The 16,389-nt window shown below is 39.7% G+C and overlaps 1 protein-coding gene across 1 annotated transcript; it reads right to left on the reverse strand.

Moving 5' to 3' along the window:
• Positions 1 to 315: 315 nt before the first annotated feature.
• Positions 316 to 16,244, reverse strand: taok1a (TAO kinase 1a). Its single transcript, XM_026367558.1, has 23 exons — positions 15,751 to 16,244; positions 13,122 to 13,376; positions 11,926 to 11,997; positions 11,713 to 11,814; positions 11,573 to 11,618; positions 11,224 to 11,320; positions 11,003 to 11,116; positions 10,821 to 10,912; positions 10,544 to 10,637; positions 10,353 to 10,434; positions 10,042 to 10,209; positions 9,685 to 9,885; positions 9,438 to 9,566; positions 8,966 to 9,202; positions 8,740 to 8,868; positions 8,391 to 8,594; positions 8,031 to 8,270; positions 7,615 to 7,827; positions 7,275 to 7,457; positions 2,956 to 6,939; positions 1,680 to 1,816; positions 1,146 to 1,190; positions 316 to 1,057 (listed from the first exon to the last, which is right to left on the reverse strand). Exons 2-20 carry the CDS (start codon positions 13,251 to 13,253, stop codon positions 6,430 to 6,432), a joined length of 3,045 nt encoding a protein of 1,014 aa, XP_026223343.1. The 5' UTR covers positions 13,254 to 13,376; positions 15,751 to 16,244; the 3' UTR covers positions 316 to 1,057; positions 1,146 to 1,190; positions 1,680 to 1,816; positions 2,956 to 6,429.
• Positions 16,245 to 16,389: the final 145 nt, after the last annotated feature.

Raw genomic sequence — 16,389 nt, forward strand, 5'->3', positions numbered from 1 at the left:
TGCAGACTAAACTCCCCAATATTATTTTCAAACACACACACACACATGCAGACAACACAGAGGGACACAGACACAAAGACCCACACACACACACACCATCTACCTCCAGGGGCTTTCAGTTCTTGTGATCTTCGTCAGCAGACGATGCTTTAACAGTTGCTATGTTGAATGTTCTGTTATCACTGTTATCTGTTTCATTATGGAATTTCAATGCTCTAATAACAAGTGGTCTTATGCTGGGGAGAAATACATGACAGCTGAGCAAAATCCATCTGCCTATAAAGGCCTTAAGAAATGACCGTGACCTCTTCAAAATTATCAGTAAGTGGACAAACTTGAAGTAGTTCTATTTTATTTACAGCATGTGATAATTCCTAATGTGAAAAACATTCAATTCTTAATCAAATTATAAAATCATCATTATCTACATGCCGGATTTCGACTTGCATCTTAGCCCAAGTACATGGCCCCACCACCATCAACAGTCAAAATTTGCTCTTGTTAAAGTTAGTGGCACCAAACATACAACAAAACATCTGGTAATTGTTAATAACATTCATTTTCCTAACTTCCAAAGGATTTTCTGCTATTTAAAACACAAAAATAGCTGCAGACAGCAACAACTGTAGCTGCATAGTGCAAGTTTCAAAATAGAGTTTTACAAAAATAAGAGGCTGATATACTGGAATCATCTTTTGTGAACCAAGCATTTAGTTACATTCATTCTGCTTCTCCAAAATCTCAAAGTGAAATTATAAAGGTTACATAGGCGGGAGTGATGCACATAAATCAGAGGACATTCCTCTACGTCTCAGTTGCACCTTCACTCATGCTGAATTTCTCCATCGCCTATTATTTAAGTGGCTTATATTTAACTGTATTGGCAAGTACTGCGCATGATAGTATGCAAGGCAGTCAGTGCAAAGAAAATAAGCTACTGCTTTTTCTTAAAATTTTCTAAAGCCACATAAGTGCAACAACCCTCCATCATTTCAATGCACTTCTTCATTTTTTTCTGTCTCAGGTCTGCACCTCGGTCTGCATATGGGTATCAACTCTGTGGACAGAGACGAAAAATTAGACCCTGCACATTCATATTACAATGCAAATTAACTCAATTATTCAGGGTAAAGACAAGTTCCTACCTGCTCAACATGTATATCATCTGTCCAGGATCATCTGCAAACGTTCTGTAAAAATCAAAAGAATGGCTCCGTTAAAAGATTATGTTCACTCACCCATTAACTGAGCATGCACAGCACCAATCCCATAATGGACATCGCCCATTAGGTCTCAAGTGTTTTTCCATCCACTGGTTCAGGACGAGGTTTGAGGACTCTTTAAGTCTAAATTTGGGCCTTATCAAGAAAATGGAGACACAGCTTTAACTTTCAATGCATATAATTCCACCCTATCTTGTTTTGCTCTACTGCCCTAGAAATAACTGCAACAGCCCTAGAAACAACTTCCACATATTAGAGAGTGACAGGAAGCTCAGTGGCAGCTCTGCCTGGCTGCAAAAGCTAAAAGCAGATGCCACTACCTGAGCCAGGCCTTGCAGATATTAGAAGTAACCACTATTCTACTTTTCTGTATAGAGTGAGTACTTTTTGTTTATTGATCTGATGATGAATAAACTATTATGAACAGCTGATTCATCACAGTAACGCATCTCTTACCCATCTCCCCAGTGGTAAAAAGCCCGGTCCTGGTAGAACATGGACAGAAACAACCACACACTTATTGTCTCGACCCAGAAGATAACAAACAGGAACCATAGCGATGACAGCAGGACTTCACACAACATCCTGGAGCTCTATGATGACAACAGACATACAACATAAATAACATATACATGTATTGTGTCTGCTGTAGTGCTGTCAGTGTGCTGAACCTCTCTGCTATCCTTTGGTCGATTTTGAACACAGCTGTGCATGAGTCGTTTTATAGACTTTCATGCATTACACAGGAAACACAGCAAAACATATTATGTTGCACAAAGGGTATGAACTGTGTTTGATGACCTAACCATTGAAGAGATCTGTATATTTCCTATTAACATCTACAATCACAGTTACATCATAAGTCCTGCTATAGGTAGCTAATACCTGTATAATTTAATCATTACTTACAAAAAAACACACCAAGTTACACCACCGTGAAGTTCGGTATAAAATAACATAAGCTAAAACTAGGGTATATTGCAGCAATAGCAACGTTGGTAGCAAATAGCGACAGCTAAACTTTGTCTTAGAGATTGTGTTAGTTTAACGTTATATGTTAGTTTGCTTCTATGAGCGACAATTACCAACAACATAAATCACAGAGGCTACTTCCTCAGTGGCTAACCTGTATCTGTTTGACTTTTTGTTATCCTGTTACAAATAATTTTAGTTATGTTTACTTTAACATTACTGTTGCTTCCATACATTTGAGCTAACCTTTGCTAAATAACCACTGTTTATGTCAGCTGGCCAATAGCATCAACAGCTAAAGTTCCTCTAATCCGTGTGCACTAGTTACTGTAAATAATCCATGATATGACACCGCTGTTGTTAAATGTCCTCGATGTAGAGAAAACGCTAAGTGATAATAATTATGGCTAACTTGGCAGCTATATGTGAGCTTCAAGTAGCTAATGCTATCTCCCTTAGCTAACTAACGTTACCTCGTCATAAGATCAGATCGTTGGGTCGGTGACGTTAACCACTCAACAACTAACCCTAACTGCATTTTGATTTTAACATTATTTATATTAACACAATTGACACGTCGGGAATGTAAAACACAGTAAGATGAGACACAGTTAACTGCTGCTGCAGAGCCGCTGGAGCAACTTTTACAGTTAACAGTAGGCAGATACGCATTTTATTAACGAGGGCAAAGCGCAGCTGTAATATTTAAGCAGAGCTAAATTAATATTTATTAATGTTTTAAAACTGTCTAACTACTTACTCAAGTCAAAGATTGTTGAGAGCGCATTCCTTATCAGGGCAGCTCAACATTCACTTTTTGTTTACAATGCTCGTCACATATCACGACGCATGTACTTCCGCTTCTTGGAACTCCCAAGCTGTGGTCCCCGGTCCTCCACAGGGCCCGTTACAAGCCCTGTCCGGCCTTAATGTAAGAACCTGCTGCAGCATTCATTAAAACACACACACACACACACACACACAGCAGGTTATACTAAAATTACTTTATTACAGCTGATTTCTGTTCAATATCCCTCTGCCAACACAATGGTAAATATAATACAAACAAAATAGTAAATTTGATCCTATTTTATCTGCTTTATCAACCTTTTTACACAATTTAAATCCACTTTTAGTACTTTACCATCTCTTATGTAGTATCTTCATAATCTCTCTGACATTCAATAACAAGTTCCACCATCTATACATTTAATACAGATTATTATGCGTTGTAGTGGTAATGTGCCAAAGAAGAAGAATACTGACATCTTCAAAGAAATGCAATCTCTTTTCTTAATGTGCCTGTCACCATGTCTTCATTTCAAGCCTTTTAATTATGGGCACCAGACCAGAACAAACTTGTTTTTAGGATTCATATATTTCTTGCCGCCAGACCAATGTTAGGTAAAGACCACAGAAGTGAGTATACAGCGGTGTCTGGGCTCGGCCACTCAGGTATGGCACAGTGTCTGACTGTGGAAACAATCACCATTTTCTGTTGCAGGTTCTCATTCAATAACCCAAATGCTTTCAGTCAGTAGGACAAAATTTGACATCATAGTTTAAGAAAAAAAAAAAAGGTAAAAAATACAAATCCACTTTAGTGGGGAGGCCTTATGACTGACAATATCCACACTCCCTCACCTGCAAAAATGACAAAAAACAAAACAAAACAAAAAAACCCAACATAAAAGTGTGCTTAGAAACTTAAGGTTGGCATGTACGTGAGGATTCATTGGCCGAATATTCTAACTCGTGACCTTGGCTTTTGACTTAAGGAAGATGCCAATAATAATAAATACATTCCCCTTTTCTTAACCAAATATCAATAAATCAGAAAAGAAACCATGAATACAAACTAGTGTGTTAAAGTGGCTGGAATTAGTAACTTGGCAAAAAACAAATAAGGGTTTTGGGAGCAAACCATATGTAACTTGATATTATGCATACCCTTTTAGGTAGGAGATCTATACAAATACACACATGGAAAATTTAAATCCCATCTGTTTAAGAAAAAGATCCCAGCATTTTTGTGTCCTCAAACATGACAAGAATATATCACAGTCTGACATTCATAAAGAGCCAGCAACTGCAAATGTGGCTCTGAACCAGAGTGCAGTGGCAACAAACACATGCAGAGGGGGACCATAAACTCTGCAGGGAAGGTACTCGAAGAGATGCTGACTAAATAAGTGGCATTTAAAGGCAATGACAGCAAACACATGCATTTGAGGCATTTTGTCTGTACACAAACAACCAAGAAGAAATTTGAGCTATGTTTAGACATCACTTTAACTCTGAGGGTGAAAGGTTTGCTGTTATCGATGTAGGTCTGTCAGTTAAATAAAGTTAGTTTCAGAAATGTTCTTATCATGTGAGTTTAGTTTTTAATTGTCTTCTTGAATAAAAAATATACATATGAACATTTAACTCCAGCTATGTGATTCAAGGGAGCGCATATATACATATATATATATATATATATATGCTTTTTCATCTACATGTTTGTACAATCTCTGTATGGAAATCCTCCCTTGAACAGAGAGACTATTTGTCCCCAGTGATATTCCGTCAGCCACAAACCCAAGAGAAGGGAGTGAGCAGAAGAAACAGGTATTAAAAGAGAACTAGAGCCATTAATAGACTACCTAAGTGCTTTTTGCCACATTTATTTTGTATTTTGCCATTTTTAAAGAGTGTGCGTTGATTCAATTCACATATGTATGCTACAAAGTCATCAACGTTGGCATGTGCTTGATCCAGTCACTTGTTTGTGGATTTGAAGTTATGACTTAGCACCTTTTAAATTTTTAGTGTTAACCAACTGGGCCCCAAAAGTTTTAACTGGTGTAGTTTTCTTAGTAGTGCCAAGCCTGCTGTCATGGTCATGACAGTTATGCAGGATTTCTGCAGAAAAAGGGGAAAATGCTGTCGTGCACAGTGTATGTTGCTTAGCTTTGTCTCTACTTGGGAATAGCTCAATAGTTTGTTACCTCACCTTAACTATGTTCATATGTACCGACAAAACACTAATCCACCAGGTCAAATATTAATTTTCCACACATTTAGTTGTATAAAGTGCTTTGAAAAAGGCAGTAGTTTTAAAAGGCACTAATAAAAAAAAGAAATCAACAGATCTAAACTAGGACTGTTTTTGAAGGCAGATCATTTTGTTTTCTCCTGTGAATGTGTACAATGACATTCTCTGTAACACAGGGGTTTCTAAGTTCACCCCTGACGTACCACCACTCTGAAGACCTAAAGCTATAGTTACTGATATGCATAAGTCAGTTTCTATTTCTCAACATTTTTGAGACTTAGGCAACTTTACTGCATAAAAGTAAATCTAATAATCTGGGAAAATATCTGGAACCTCTTGGGAAATAAAAACAGGCATTATGTTAAGATAGACTCAACTAAATACTGGCACTGATTAGAAAGTGATAACATTTAAAATATTAAACTTAAACATCTGAGGCTGAATTGTGTGATCAAAGGTTAAAAGGCACTGTAGTAGTGTTGTCATATAAGCCTGAAACAGTTAAGATTACTTTATTTGGCTCTGAATTTGTTTAGTTTCTTTTTTAGCTGAAGAAAATATCAGGTGAAATAAAAATATTAAATAAAAGGAGGCATATACTTTATCACAATGACCATTACAGCAGGCTGGTATCACAACAGCAAAGAACGAAAAAAAAAAAAAAAGAAAAAGAAAAATTCACTTGGGCCTGCTGCGTTTTTAACCACTGTCACAATTGGTCAGTGTTTAACTGAATTTGACCTTCTGCACTAAAGGAGGAAACGGTAAAAAATAAAATCAGTTTACCATGATTGTTTGACACCATCCTTCTCAAGGACATAGTTAACACATGTCAAAGAAACTTCAACAGTGTTTCATGTGCAAAATGAGAGCAATGGCTGTGAATAGCACAAAACATATATTCTACAAATTCCATAGGAGAGAGCTGTAAATAAAACAATGGGAGTATTATATGAAATCACTTATGTAACACAAATTTAAGGATCTGTATGTGTGCCGATAAACTGCCGTGAGGACGGGCTGCTCTTCTTCCAGCCCTTTTGACCTGAGCAATATTTATTTCATCACACATCCACATCTGTACATGAGAGAATGTGAGGGGAAGTGTTGCAGAGAGACGCAGTAAAGCTCAGACAATACTCTGTCCTGCTGTTTTTGCTGGATTATACGTCTCCACGCTCAAACCCTGGGGATCTATGTGTAGGAGAGGTGTGACCCGTTAGATATTTGAGAGGTGACACTGGTACTCCTACTCATGGCCTGCTCACTGCGCCCTCCTGAGGGTGTCCTCCCCATTGCTTGGGGGCTGTTCTGTACACTTCCACTGCTGCGCGATGGGTGGCCCCATGGTTGTGAACCCATGCCTCCCTGCATACCCTGACCCCAGCACTGATGCATAGGCACCCCTCCAAGACTGGAGTGATAGAGGTGATGGCTGGACCCAGTGCCTGAACCGCCACTGCCCCTGTGTGACCCTTGGGAGCTCCCAGGTGGGTGTTGCTGCTGATGGTGACTCCAGTTTCCTGGAGCCCCAGGAAAGCTATTGCTGAGGCCCTCTGGGGAGATATTTGCTAGCACCATGTTGCTAAAGCCCAGACGCATACTCTCTGAATCAAAAGCCTCAACTTCTCGGGCCTGACGTTCCAGCAAGTTTCGAATTCGTTCCAAGCGTTCATTCTGCAATGACATCATCTCCTCCTCAATCTAGAGAAAGTTTGCAAAAAAACAAACAAAAGTAAATAACAACACAAACAATACATTACACTTTACTGTGTTCTACTGATATCCATTCATGGTGTGTGCATATTTAGCAAATAGAAACTGAAAACAAGAAAATTTAAATTACTTCTTTAATTTTATCAATAGATCTCTGCTGGCCTTCTTCAGCAGGATCATATGTAATTAACTATAACTGAAAACCTGACTGTGTGTGCTGAGCTTTTTGAATTTGAAGTACTTCTACAACTCAAATTGTGACCAAGATCTTAGTTAGTTAGACAAGTTTAATCTTTGCACAAGAATAATGCATAGAGAGCAACCTTCTGTTCGAGCAGGGCCCTTCGGAGTGACACTCTCTGCTCCAGGTCCTTCTTCTCACGGTCATGTTGGGCATCTGTCTGCATCTTGATCTTGCTCTGGTAGGCATTAAGCAGCTCCAGCTCCTGCTGTAGCTGTATTCGTAGCGCTTTGTACTGTGCCTCTTGAGTCTCATCCAGACGAAGCTAAGGACAGAGAAACAATCAAAATCAGGACCCATACATAATATTTATGATTTTGACACGTCTACTAGAGATGGTAAATATAGTATTTACTCTTACTTCTAGTTAATTTATTGCATTTCAACATTAGATTCCAAGTTGTTGTCAGTGTCACACTAACCGCTTGTGTTGAGAGCATCTCATTGATGGAGTGGTCGTACTGCTCTGCTAAGATTGCCAGTTTGCGGTGCTGCTCCTGCTTCAGCCGTTTAAGGACAGCCTTGTGCTCCAACTTTGGGGTGGTTTCCAGCAGATGATTCCTCAGTGCTTTGTACTGCCTAGTCTGAATCTTACATGTGTCCTGGAACTGCTTCTTGATCTGTAGCTCTTTGGACTAGGATGTAGAGAAAAGCAAAAATGAAACAGCATAATAATGACTATTGTCATCCATGTTATTATTCTCAGACCAAGCAAGGAACACTCCCAGACGATTTAATTATATTTATGAATTTTGTTCCGATTGTTTCACTTTGGTGAATTATTTGGACATAAAAATGGCAAATTTTGCAGGAAGGTGACCCATAAGCTTATTCTAACCTTAAGGCTCTTGGGTTGCTGGCGAACCTCCATAACGTGCTTGCGTCGGAGTTCTCTCTCCCTCCTCTTGTTGTACTCCTGCTGATTGGTGAGCTCTGTCTGGTGCTGCAGACGGATCAGCTCAACCCTTGTCCTTTGAATGGTATTAAGCTGGCGGAACTCCAACTCTTGCATGGACTCATGGTGCCGGAGAAGCATTGCATGTTCCAAGTCCTTCTGGGTCTGACGCTTGTTTAACTCCTAAAATACAACAAAAATATAAGCTTGTTATACAGAAAAAAATAAAAAAGGACCAGTTTTTGTTTCTTGTAATTCATCCATATCTGGCATTATGTGGACCATTAAGGACAGAGAACTGACCTCTCGCACTAGGTCCTGTTCAATATTGTGACGAGCAATCAAGATCCTCCGTTTGAACCTGCGGCACTCCAGCTCCAGATACTGCCTCTGTCTGCGCTGTAAATTGGCCTCCTCCTCTGCTTGAAAGTGTTGGAAGTTCTCTTTCTGTTTGGACAACCACTCCTGCTTTTCTTTCTTGGGTGTTGACTGGTTTTCATTCAGCTCCTATGTGGAATAAAGATTGCAGGTCACTAGTTTGACTGGCTTTATAATACTGATCAATGTCTGTTTGCTAACAATGTGAGGCTAAAAGGCACACTTATGAGAAATAGATACAGTTTAGATCAAGTATTCAAATAAATCTCACTACCTCTTTGAGTTGTTCCTTACGGAGTTTGTATTCCCGTTTTTGGGATTCTAGGAAGCTGTTGAGCTCTTTCTTCTGCTGACTCTGAATATGCTGCTGGAACTTCTTTTCATCACTGCTAAATGTTTTTGCCTGATAGAGAATTTGACATAATTATTAATTATTGTCTGTGCAAAACAATAGTCAATGCACAGTAGAAGGTGAATGCAAAAATAGTTTGAAAACGTACATCTTTCTCCATGGATGCCTGGTGTTTCTTGATCAGTTTCTCCATCTCCTGGGCAAAGCTATTCCTCTGGTTCTCCAGTTCTTTGTCCAGACGGAGTCTATGTTCATCCATCTCAGCCTTCAGCTTGTTTTCCAGAGCCATCAACTGTTTCTGGTGCTGCCGTCTCATGCGCTTGTAGCCTAGTATCTGCTCCCTTAGCTCCGAATCCTGCTCATGTTCCTTAATTTGGCGCGTGAGCTGGCAGACAAAAAACACAGATTCTCTTTACATTACAACTGGTTGGAAAGAAAGTTGAAGTTTTCGGCTGAACACAATACATGTCAAACTGATGACAAGGTCAATATCTCAAAAGATTTTAACTACCCATGGTTGGGGAAAATTCCCATAAGGTATAGAAGCAGTTATACAGTTGTAAAGCAGTTACTTTAGCAATCGTATGTATGATCTGCAAATACAGTAACTGTATTATTACCACTGAGGCTGTGCGTATAGTGGCAAAGTGTTCACGGTTTCGTTTTGGCCGTGGGGTTTGTGCAGGCGGTGACTGTGGTTCAGTTGGCCGGGTGTGAGGTTCTAACTCTTGATTATATGTCTGTTCCTCCTGAAAGAGAAGCAAAAATGCAGAGCATTACATTAACATCATAATTACTGTGACCAATTCTAAACAGTGAACCACATATGAGACATGACTCCGGAGCAGACCGTTGACCTGAACTCACTGGTTTAAGGTGTATGACAGAGCTGTTGGACATAACTGTGTGGTCTCCCTCCATGTCCACCTCACTCTTGTCATCACCGGCATCTGTTAGACTGTTGACAGAGCTGCTCTGGGAACTGGCACTGATTGACATACTGGGGATAGACTGGTTGCTCCCAACGCTGTTCACTGTACCTGTCCTACCCACACTGTGTTCTGGATCCTAAAAAGAACACACAGCAGACAGTAACAAGGTTACAGCACTGCTATCTAACAGCATGTTATGACAATACTAACAAATACAGGCTCCCTTAAAAGGAGTTAACAGACATGGAGAAAGAGAAAGTGGGAAAACAGTTAAAAATGTCACGTGACAGACCTCCTCTTCATCTTGTGGTTCAGTTGTGGGGCCATTGTGGGCTTCCTGAAACAGGATCTTCTTCATTTTACGATACTGCAAATTGTCCAGCTCCCGCACTGCATCCTTAGTCCGACTTATCAGGTCTAATAAAACTGATTCTGGACGACCACGCTGTACAAATGCATGCTGGAGAAAGACACAAAGAAGCCCTTTTGGATTAAAATTCTTAACTCTAATGTAGCTAAAAGATTTTAAATGCCTTAAAACAGAATCAGTCTGATCTAGCTTTTTTTGTTGTTGTTGTTGTTGTTTTTGTTTTTTATTCCTACCTTCAAGAGCTCCTCAGAATTGGGCCTATCCTGAGGCAATTTCTGAAGGCAAGAATCTACAAAGTTTCTGAAATAATCCGTCCTAAAAGTAAGGGAAGGAAAAAGGCAAAAGATCAGAGTTGCAATCATTTTATGGACTCTGTTTCAGACACACTAGACCAGCTGATACTTTAACTTAATTCTAAACTCACCACTCACTAGACTGCAGCATGGGGCTCTCATTTTGTGCTATGTGGTATAAGGCACTCATAGCATTCATGTTGAATAGTGGAGGCTTCCTCTCAGCTACAAACCAAGTAGCAGGTTACACCAAGAAGTTGGAAAAAATGTGAGCAAGAAGAACACAACATTAATACAACACAATATTAAGTTACTGACACACTAAATAAGCAAAAGTAGTTCTGGCCATTGGATGGTCATAAATGCAATAAAATGTTGTAAATCAGGTCATATAAAAATTGGTCATACCTAATTCAATACATGTTATTCCCAAGGACCAAATGTCCACCTTTCCATCATATTGACCCTCATCCATAGCTAAGATTACTTCTGGGGCCATCCTGAGAACAAATAAAGCAATAAATAAATAAATAAAATAAACAATTTTAATTAAGTGCTCTGCAGAGGAATATAAATGTTTGATAGCATACCAATATGGAGTCCCAACAAAGGAGTTGGCAGGACAGGCAATAGAGGCAGAACCAAAATCTGCTAGTTTTACCTGCCCTGGCTCTGTCAGTAAGATGTTTCCTGCCTTTATATCTCTGTCAAACACATAATAGGGAATGATTACAGCTCCACATAGAAAACAGAAAGCCTGGGGCATAAGCACTTGGTGGCCAGCATGCTTGTGAACTCTCGACACACTCACCGGTGAATCATGTTGTGGGAGTGAAGATAAGCCAACCCTTGAAGAGCACCATGGGTAATTGCAGCTATTTCAACTTCTTGCAGAGGTTTCTTGTGAACTAGAATAGACACAGTCAAAAACAACAATGAAAATCAAGAAAAAGCAACAAGGATAAAGTTTAAAAAGAGGCTACGTTTACATTACACGTTACACTTTTATCCAAAGCCACTTAAAAGTGAGCTGCAACAGACAAGGCAAAGGCAGGGTAAGTTTAAGGAGGTCATGCCTAAGAAACCCTACTGACTGTAGACCACTTGTAGCCTTGCTGGTGTTCATTCAGCGATTATCAGTTCAAAAGTTTTCAACTCACCTTCTAACAAATCTGAAGCAGAGCCTAGGCAGTACTCCATTACCAACTGCAATAAAATAACATTTTAACATTTTTATTATTATATTGAATTTGGTTTTCCCTTGTTATCCGTTACTGTTATTCATCATCGAGAAACTTACCCAGGCAGTGTGCTCTCGCAGGTAACATCCTTTGTACTCTATACTGTTTGGGTGTTGTATCCTCTGCAGGAATTTCACCTCCTTGATTATGTCTTGCCATTTCTGTGACAAACCATAAAAAAACAGGGGATTATAACAACAAGCAAAACAATGTTTACAAATAAACTTAGTAACAATTGCCTGTTAATATGATGTTAATGGAATCTATCATACCTCACTGGACTGCTTTCCACTATAGGACATTTTCTTAATGGCCACCACCTCATTTGTCCGCACATCCCGTGCCTAAATAAACACAAGCAAGCTTTTAAGTGTTTTGGCATAATGTCCACATTACAGAGACTATGTAGCTCATCACAGCATTTTAATACATTGTACAAAAGCACCAAGTCGCACAAGAAATATTACATTTTCCAAGCTACTAAAACAAAAATAAAACACCAAAATCACCAGTATGTGATTTGCATTGTAAAGTTTTCTTGCTCAATCGTTTTCAGTGAGTCATACTTTTAGACTGGCACACTAAGATGGTGTTAGTCTCCAACAATTGAACTTTAGAATCCTTCTCAAATATGCAGAAATGTTTGAAAGGATCAAATGCAATTTATTAATAGAACAATGGCCTCCAGTTGCCAAACACTGATATAAAACAAAATGATTCATTAATGTCATGAAGTCAAGGAATGTCAAGACTACAAAGGCCCAGTCATCTAAGCCTGTTCTATACATACAGTTATTGGCAGGCTGAAACCCATTAATACTGAACCTTTTATTAGTAATTCATAGTACTAAATGACAGGTTTTCCACAGCTATCGTTATTTCTAATTTTGCCAATTTATAAAATATAAAAATCTAAAAACTGAGTTAATCCTACTAATAAGAACTCATATAGTAGCATGTTCCTCTTGGCCAGAGAACCCCAATGTTGCCCAAAAAGTGCATTGGACAGTTGTAATGTCCGGCTGCTTTAAATAACACTAGAGTGCCTGAAATAGGCCCCTTATGAATAATGAATAAACTACAGTGTCATGCTGTTTAAGAACATTAACATTTAAACATTAAAATGAGTATACATATTAGTCTTGTCTAGACTATTTTTTAAAATTTACATCCAGGTCTGAAAAACTATGGGGCAAGCTTGGTGTTAAAAACAAGCTGAAGGAGTGTCAGAAAGTACTAAGAGGATAAAGTTAATTTAATACTGTAGTCAGGCTTTTTTATTCAATTTTTTTAAAGTAATGAACATATAGAATATAGTCAGCCTTATGCTTTAACAGAGGCTGTGTGTCTCTATATGCCACCACAACGGTGTCACTGAAAGAGTGATGTGGCTGAATACACATGTTTAAATGCCAAACTGAACATGGCTTTAGGCTCACACCATAGTGTTACAATGTAAAACACTTACAAAATATACAGCACCAAAGCTGCCATGTCCAATCTCACGCAGGTCTGTGAAGAGCTTTTCTGGATCCTCCCTGAAGAAGAGCTCAGCAATTTCGGGGTCCTTCAGGCTTCCCGCCCGACTGCTGTTGGGCATAATGGGGAGTTTGGGGGGGGGGGGCAATGCCGCTGCCGCCAGCAACTATCTGGATCTGCGACAGCGACTTGAAAGCCCCCACCGATGGCTCATCTGCAAGACAGTGGCCTCATGTGTTCAGAGCTAAAAGTACAAGGAAAACAAAATTAATACACAGAGAAAATATAACAGCACAGTAATAACACTTAATATATTCTGTGTCTAAAGTAAAAATACAAGGCTTGAGTACTAAATAAAGAGCAGAGAAGTACTATGCTCCAAAGGTCATTACATTTGGATGTTGGTTGTTTTTCCAATACACTCTTAAACACATTGTGATGTAATAACATTAATGAAGCTGTACACAACGCTGAGAGGTAAAGTGAAAGTTAAACTTGTCTGTAAAAATCACTGCTCTCTGAATCTCCATATGTGTGACAGCAAGCAGCGAAAGAGAGCTACGCAAAACTTGAACTGAACCATGATGTCAGGTGCAAATGTGGAGAATAGCCAGTCGGAAATCCTGGGGTAGCAAGAGATAAGTCTTCAGTTTCCATAGTAACAGCAACACAGCAAGGAAATCAGTGGGCTGTGTCCTGACAACCTCCACTCACACCGTCAGTGACTTGGTATGTAGACAGGCAGATGTGAGGCGGGCACACAAAAAGACATCTTACAACTGACGATCTCCAGCTCGAACAAAGAAACTGAGGCAACAACTGGTGCTTCACTATGAACTGAAACAAAGAATTCCAGTGACAAGACGACTTGTTAAACCTGTAAGCACCTGGTTAACACACATACCAAACATTGCCCATATAACCTGGCTATGATTTATAAAAAGGGTCAGTTCACACACAAAAAAAAAAAATCACATACAAAAACAACCATTCCAAATTGTCTACAGTGTTCCTACCTCTTCTGATCGGTGATATTTCTGGTTTTAAGATTCACAGTAATCATATTCCACTCTTTAAATTCACAGAAATTAACATAATATAGAACAGGCCTACAGCTCCTCTACCAGGCTTAAACTTTTAATTATTTTCTGCCTAATAAATGGTCTGTTACAGAGCTTTACTGTTGTAGTACAGATGTAGACAGTAAAAGATCACTGAGGAAAGTTTACTGAGTCCATGCAGCTCAGATGATCAGCTGCAAACAGATGCAGAGCTGACGCTAGAGTCACAAGACTTCTTTCCCAGCCTGTGAGAAATAGCCCCCAGTTCAAGCAGACATCTTTTGTCTCACAACAACACTGAACAACTCACTATTTCACACAGATGCAGCCACAACTCTGGAATAAAGCCTCATTACCATGTGAGACTGTGCCTCTTTATTGCCATTGTTCTTTACTACATTGTGGCTCATGAATGAGCTTTGTTGTTGTATGTCATGCTGGCATTTTAAAGTGTGGACACGTGAGCAAAAAAGGGACTGATCATAACTCATACCTTCATAAAACATCCTTGCGTTCCACCTAACACACATATGCACAAGAATGCAGCAGGACAGGACAACAATGCTGGAGGGCTGGAATTCTCAATGCGTGTCCTCATTGGGCTGCATTTCTCAGCATTTCCTGTTCACATTGCTATAGAGAGTAGGAATGGGCCCTGAAAATGCAACTGCCATCACTTTTTAGAAATCGGTACACAAATCAGTTTAGTTATTATGTCAACCTATATGTTAGAAGTAATGTAGATCAGATAAATTGTTTCCCACTGAGCACCTCCAATCCATCCACAACACTCAAAACTGCATATTGTTCACCACCTGTCTTTACTACAAAGCGTTTTAGAAAAGAGTTTTGGGAAAGTTTTTGGAAAAATAAAACTGATTCTAATCAGCTTTTATCTTATGTTTGTGTGTGGTACAGGCATGGATTACAGTAAGTTAATTGAGTAAGATGGCTAATTGGCTTAACCAGAGTTACCAGGTCCTATACTTATATATAGGAACTGGTAACTGTACTTGTGAATGTAGTTTGCTCTGACAATTTAAAACACACATTAAAAATACCAAGACCCACCTTACAGCAAAGCCCACACTGTAATTTCTACCTGCTGCGTTTTATCGCAGTTAAATGACCTGTGGCTGGGTAACACCTCGCCGGACTTGCAACATGAAGTGAAACTGGAGAAAGAGCACTTAGTGGGATTTGCTGAAAGTTATCACTTTCCAACAGCTGTTTCAGCTGTGACACAAACAAATCAACCTCGTAAAGTGTGAAATGTAACGTATTGTAAAGCAACATTCAGAAGCGTGCACACAGGTTCACTGTAATGTCAGCTACACAGCAAACTTAACGTTAGCTAGCTAGGCTAAGTTACGTGTCATACTCTAAAACTATATAAGCAATATAAACAGCCTATCTACCCCGCGGAGAGTTAAATGACTACAGGAATTTTGTAGAATTAAACCAAACTTTAAGAGTCACTTTGCAGAAATTGCTAAATTAGCAGGCTAACCTACGGGATGTTTGCTAAGTTAGCTTAGCCAGTTAGCTGAAACTCACCGTCTTCTGACAGGCCAGGTTCCAGCGCTTAGGAGAATGTCGTGTAATTCAAAACAGTTTAGGGTTATAAAGCTGTTCTTCCTGCCTCGTCCCCGGTTTTGCAGTATTGTACGCTAAATCCTCGCGGTTCTTAACGCTGTCAGTCGATTACAACGTACATATGGGTGAATTACTGTGGGTTAAAATCCCCACCCTTGAAGTAACTGGGGTGCCAGAACAGTCGAATCCCACTCCCAGGCAGGTCCAAAGATGGCTGCCGAGCGCTCCGCCGCCGCCTCCCTTCGTGAAAATACGTCGGGGAGAATGTGAGGGAAGTTCAAACACCTCCAAAACGCCCATAAACAAACCACGGTGCTATCCGCAATGTGGTGAGAACAAAGCGAAGTCTGAGTCAATCACGCAGTCAGAGTAACTACTTGGTTGTTGTTGAGCTCCGCTGTGAGTGAGCCTGACTGTGAGCGCTCCGTCTACACGCTGCATCCAGCAGTTCCGCCCTGACTGTTGCAGTCAACTCTCCTTGACCCAAAAACATCCAGAGGCGGAGACTGAGCATCGCAACAGTCACCCACACTGAACACATCCAAGGTGGACAGAGCTCCCATCAAACAGGTCTGCACTGTCTTCACGACTGAACGATCA

The sequence above is a fragment of the Anabas testudineus genome, chromosome 13 (genome assembly GCF_900324465.2).
Source record: "Anabas testudineus chromosome 13, fAnaTes1.2, whole genome shotgun sequence".
NCBI classification, from domain to species: Eukaryota; Metazoa; Chordata; class Actinopteri; order Anabantiformes; family Anabantidae; genus Anabas; species Anabas testudineus.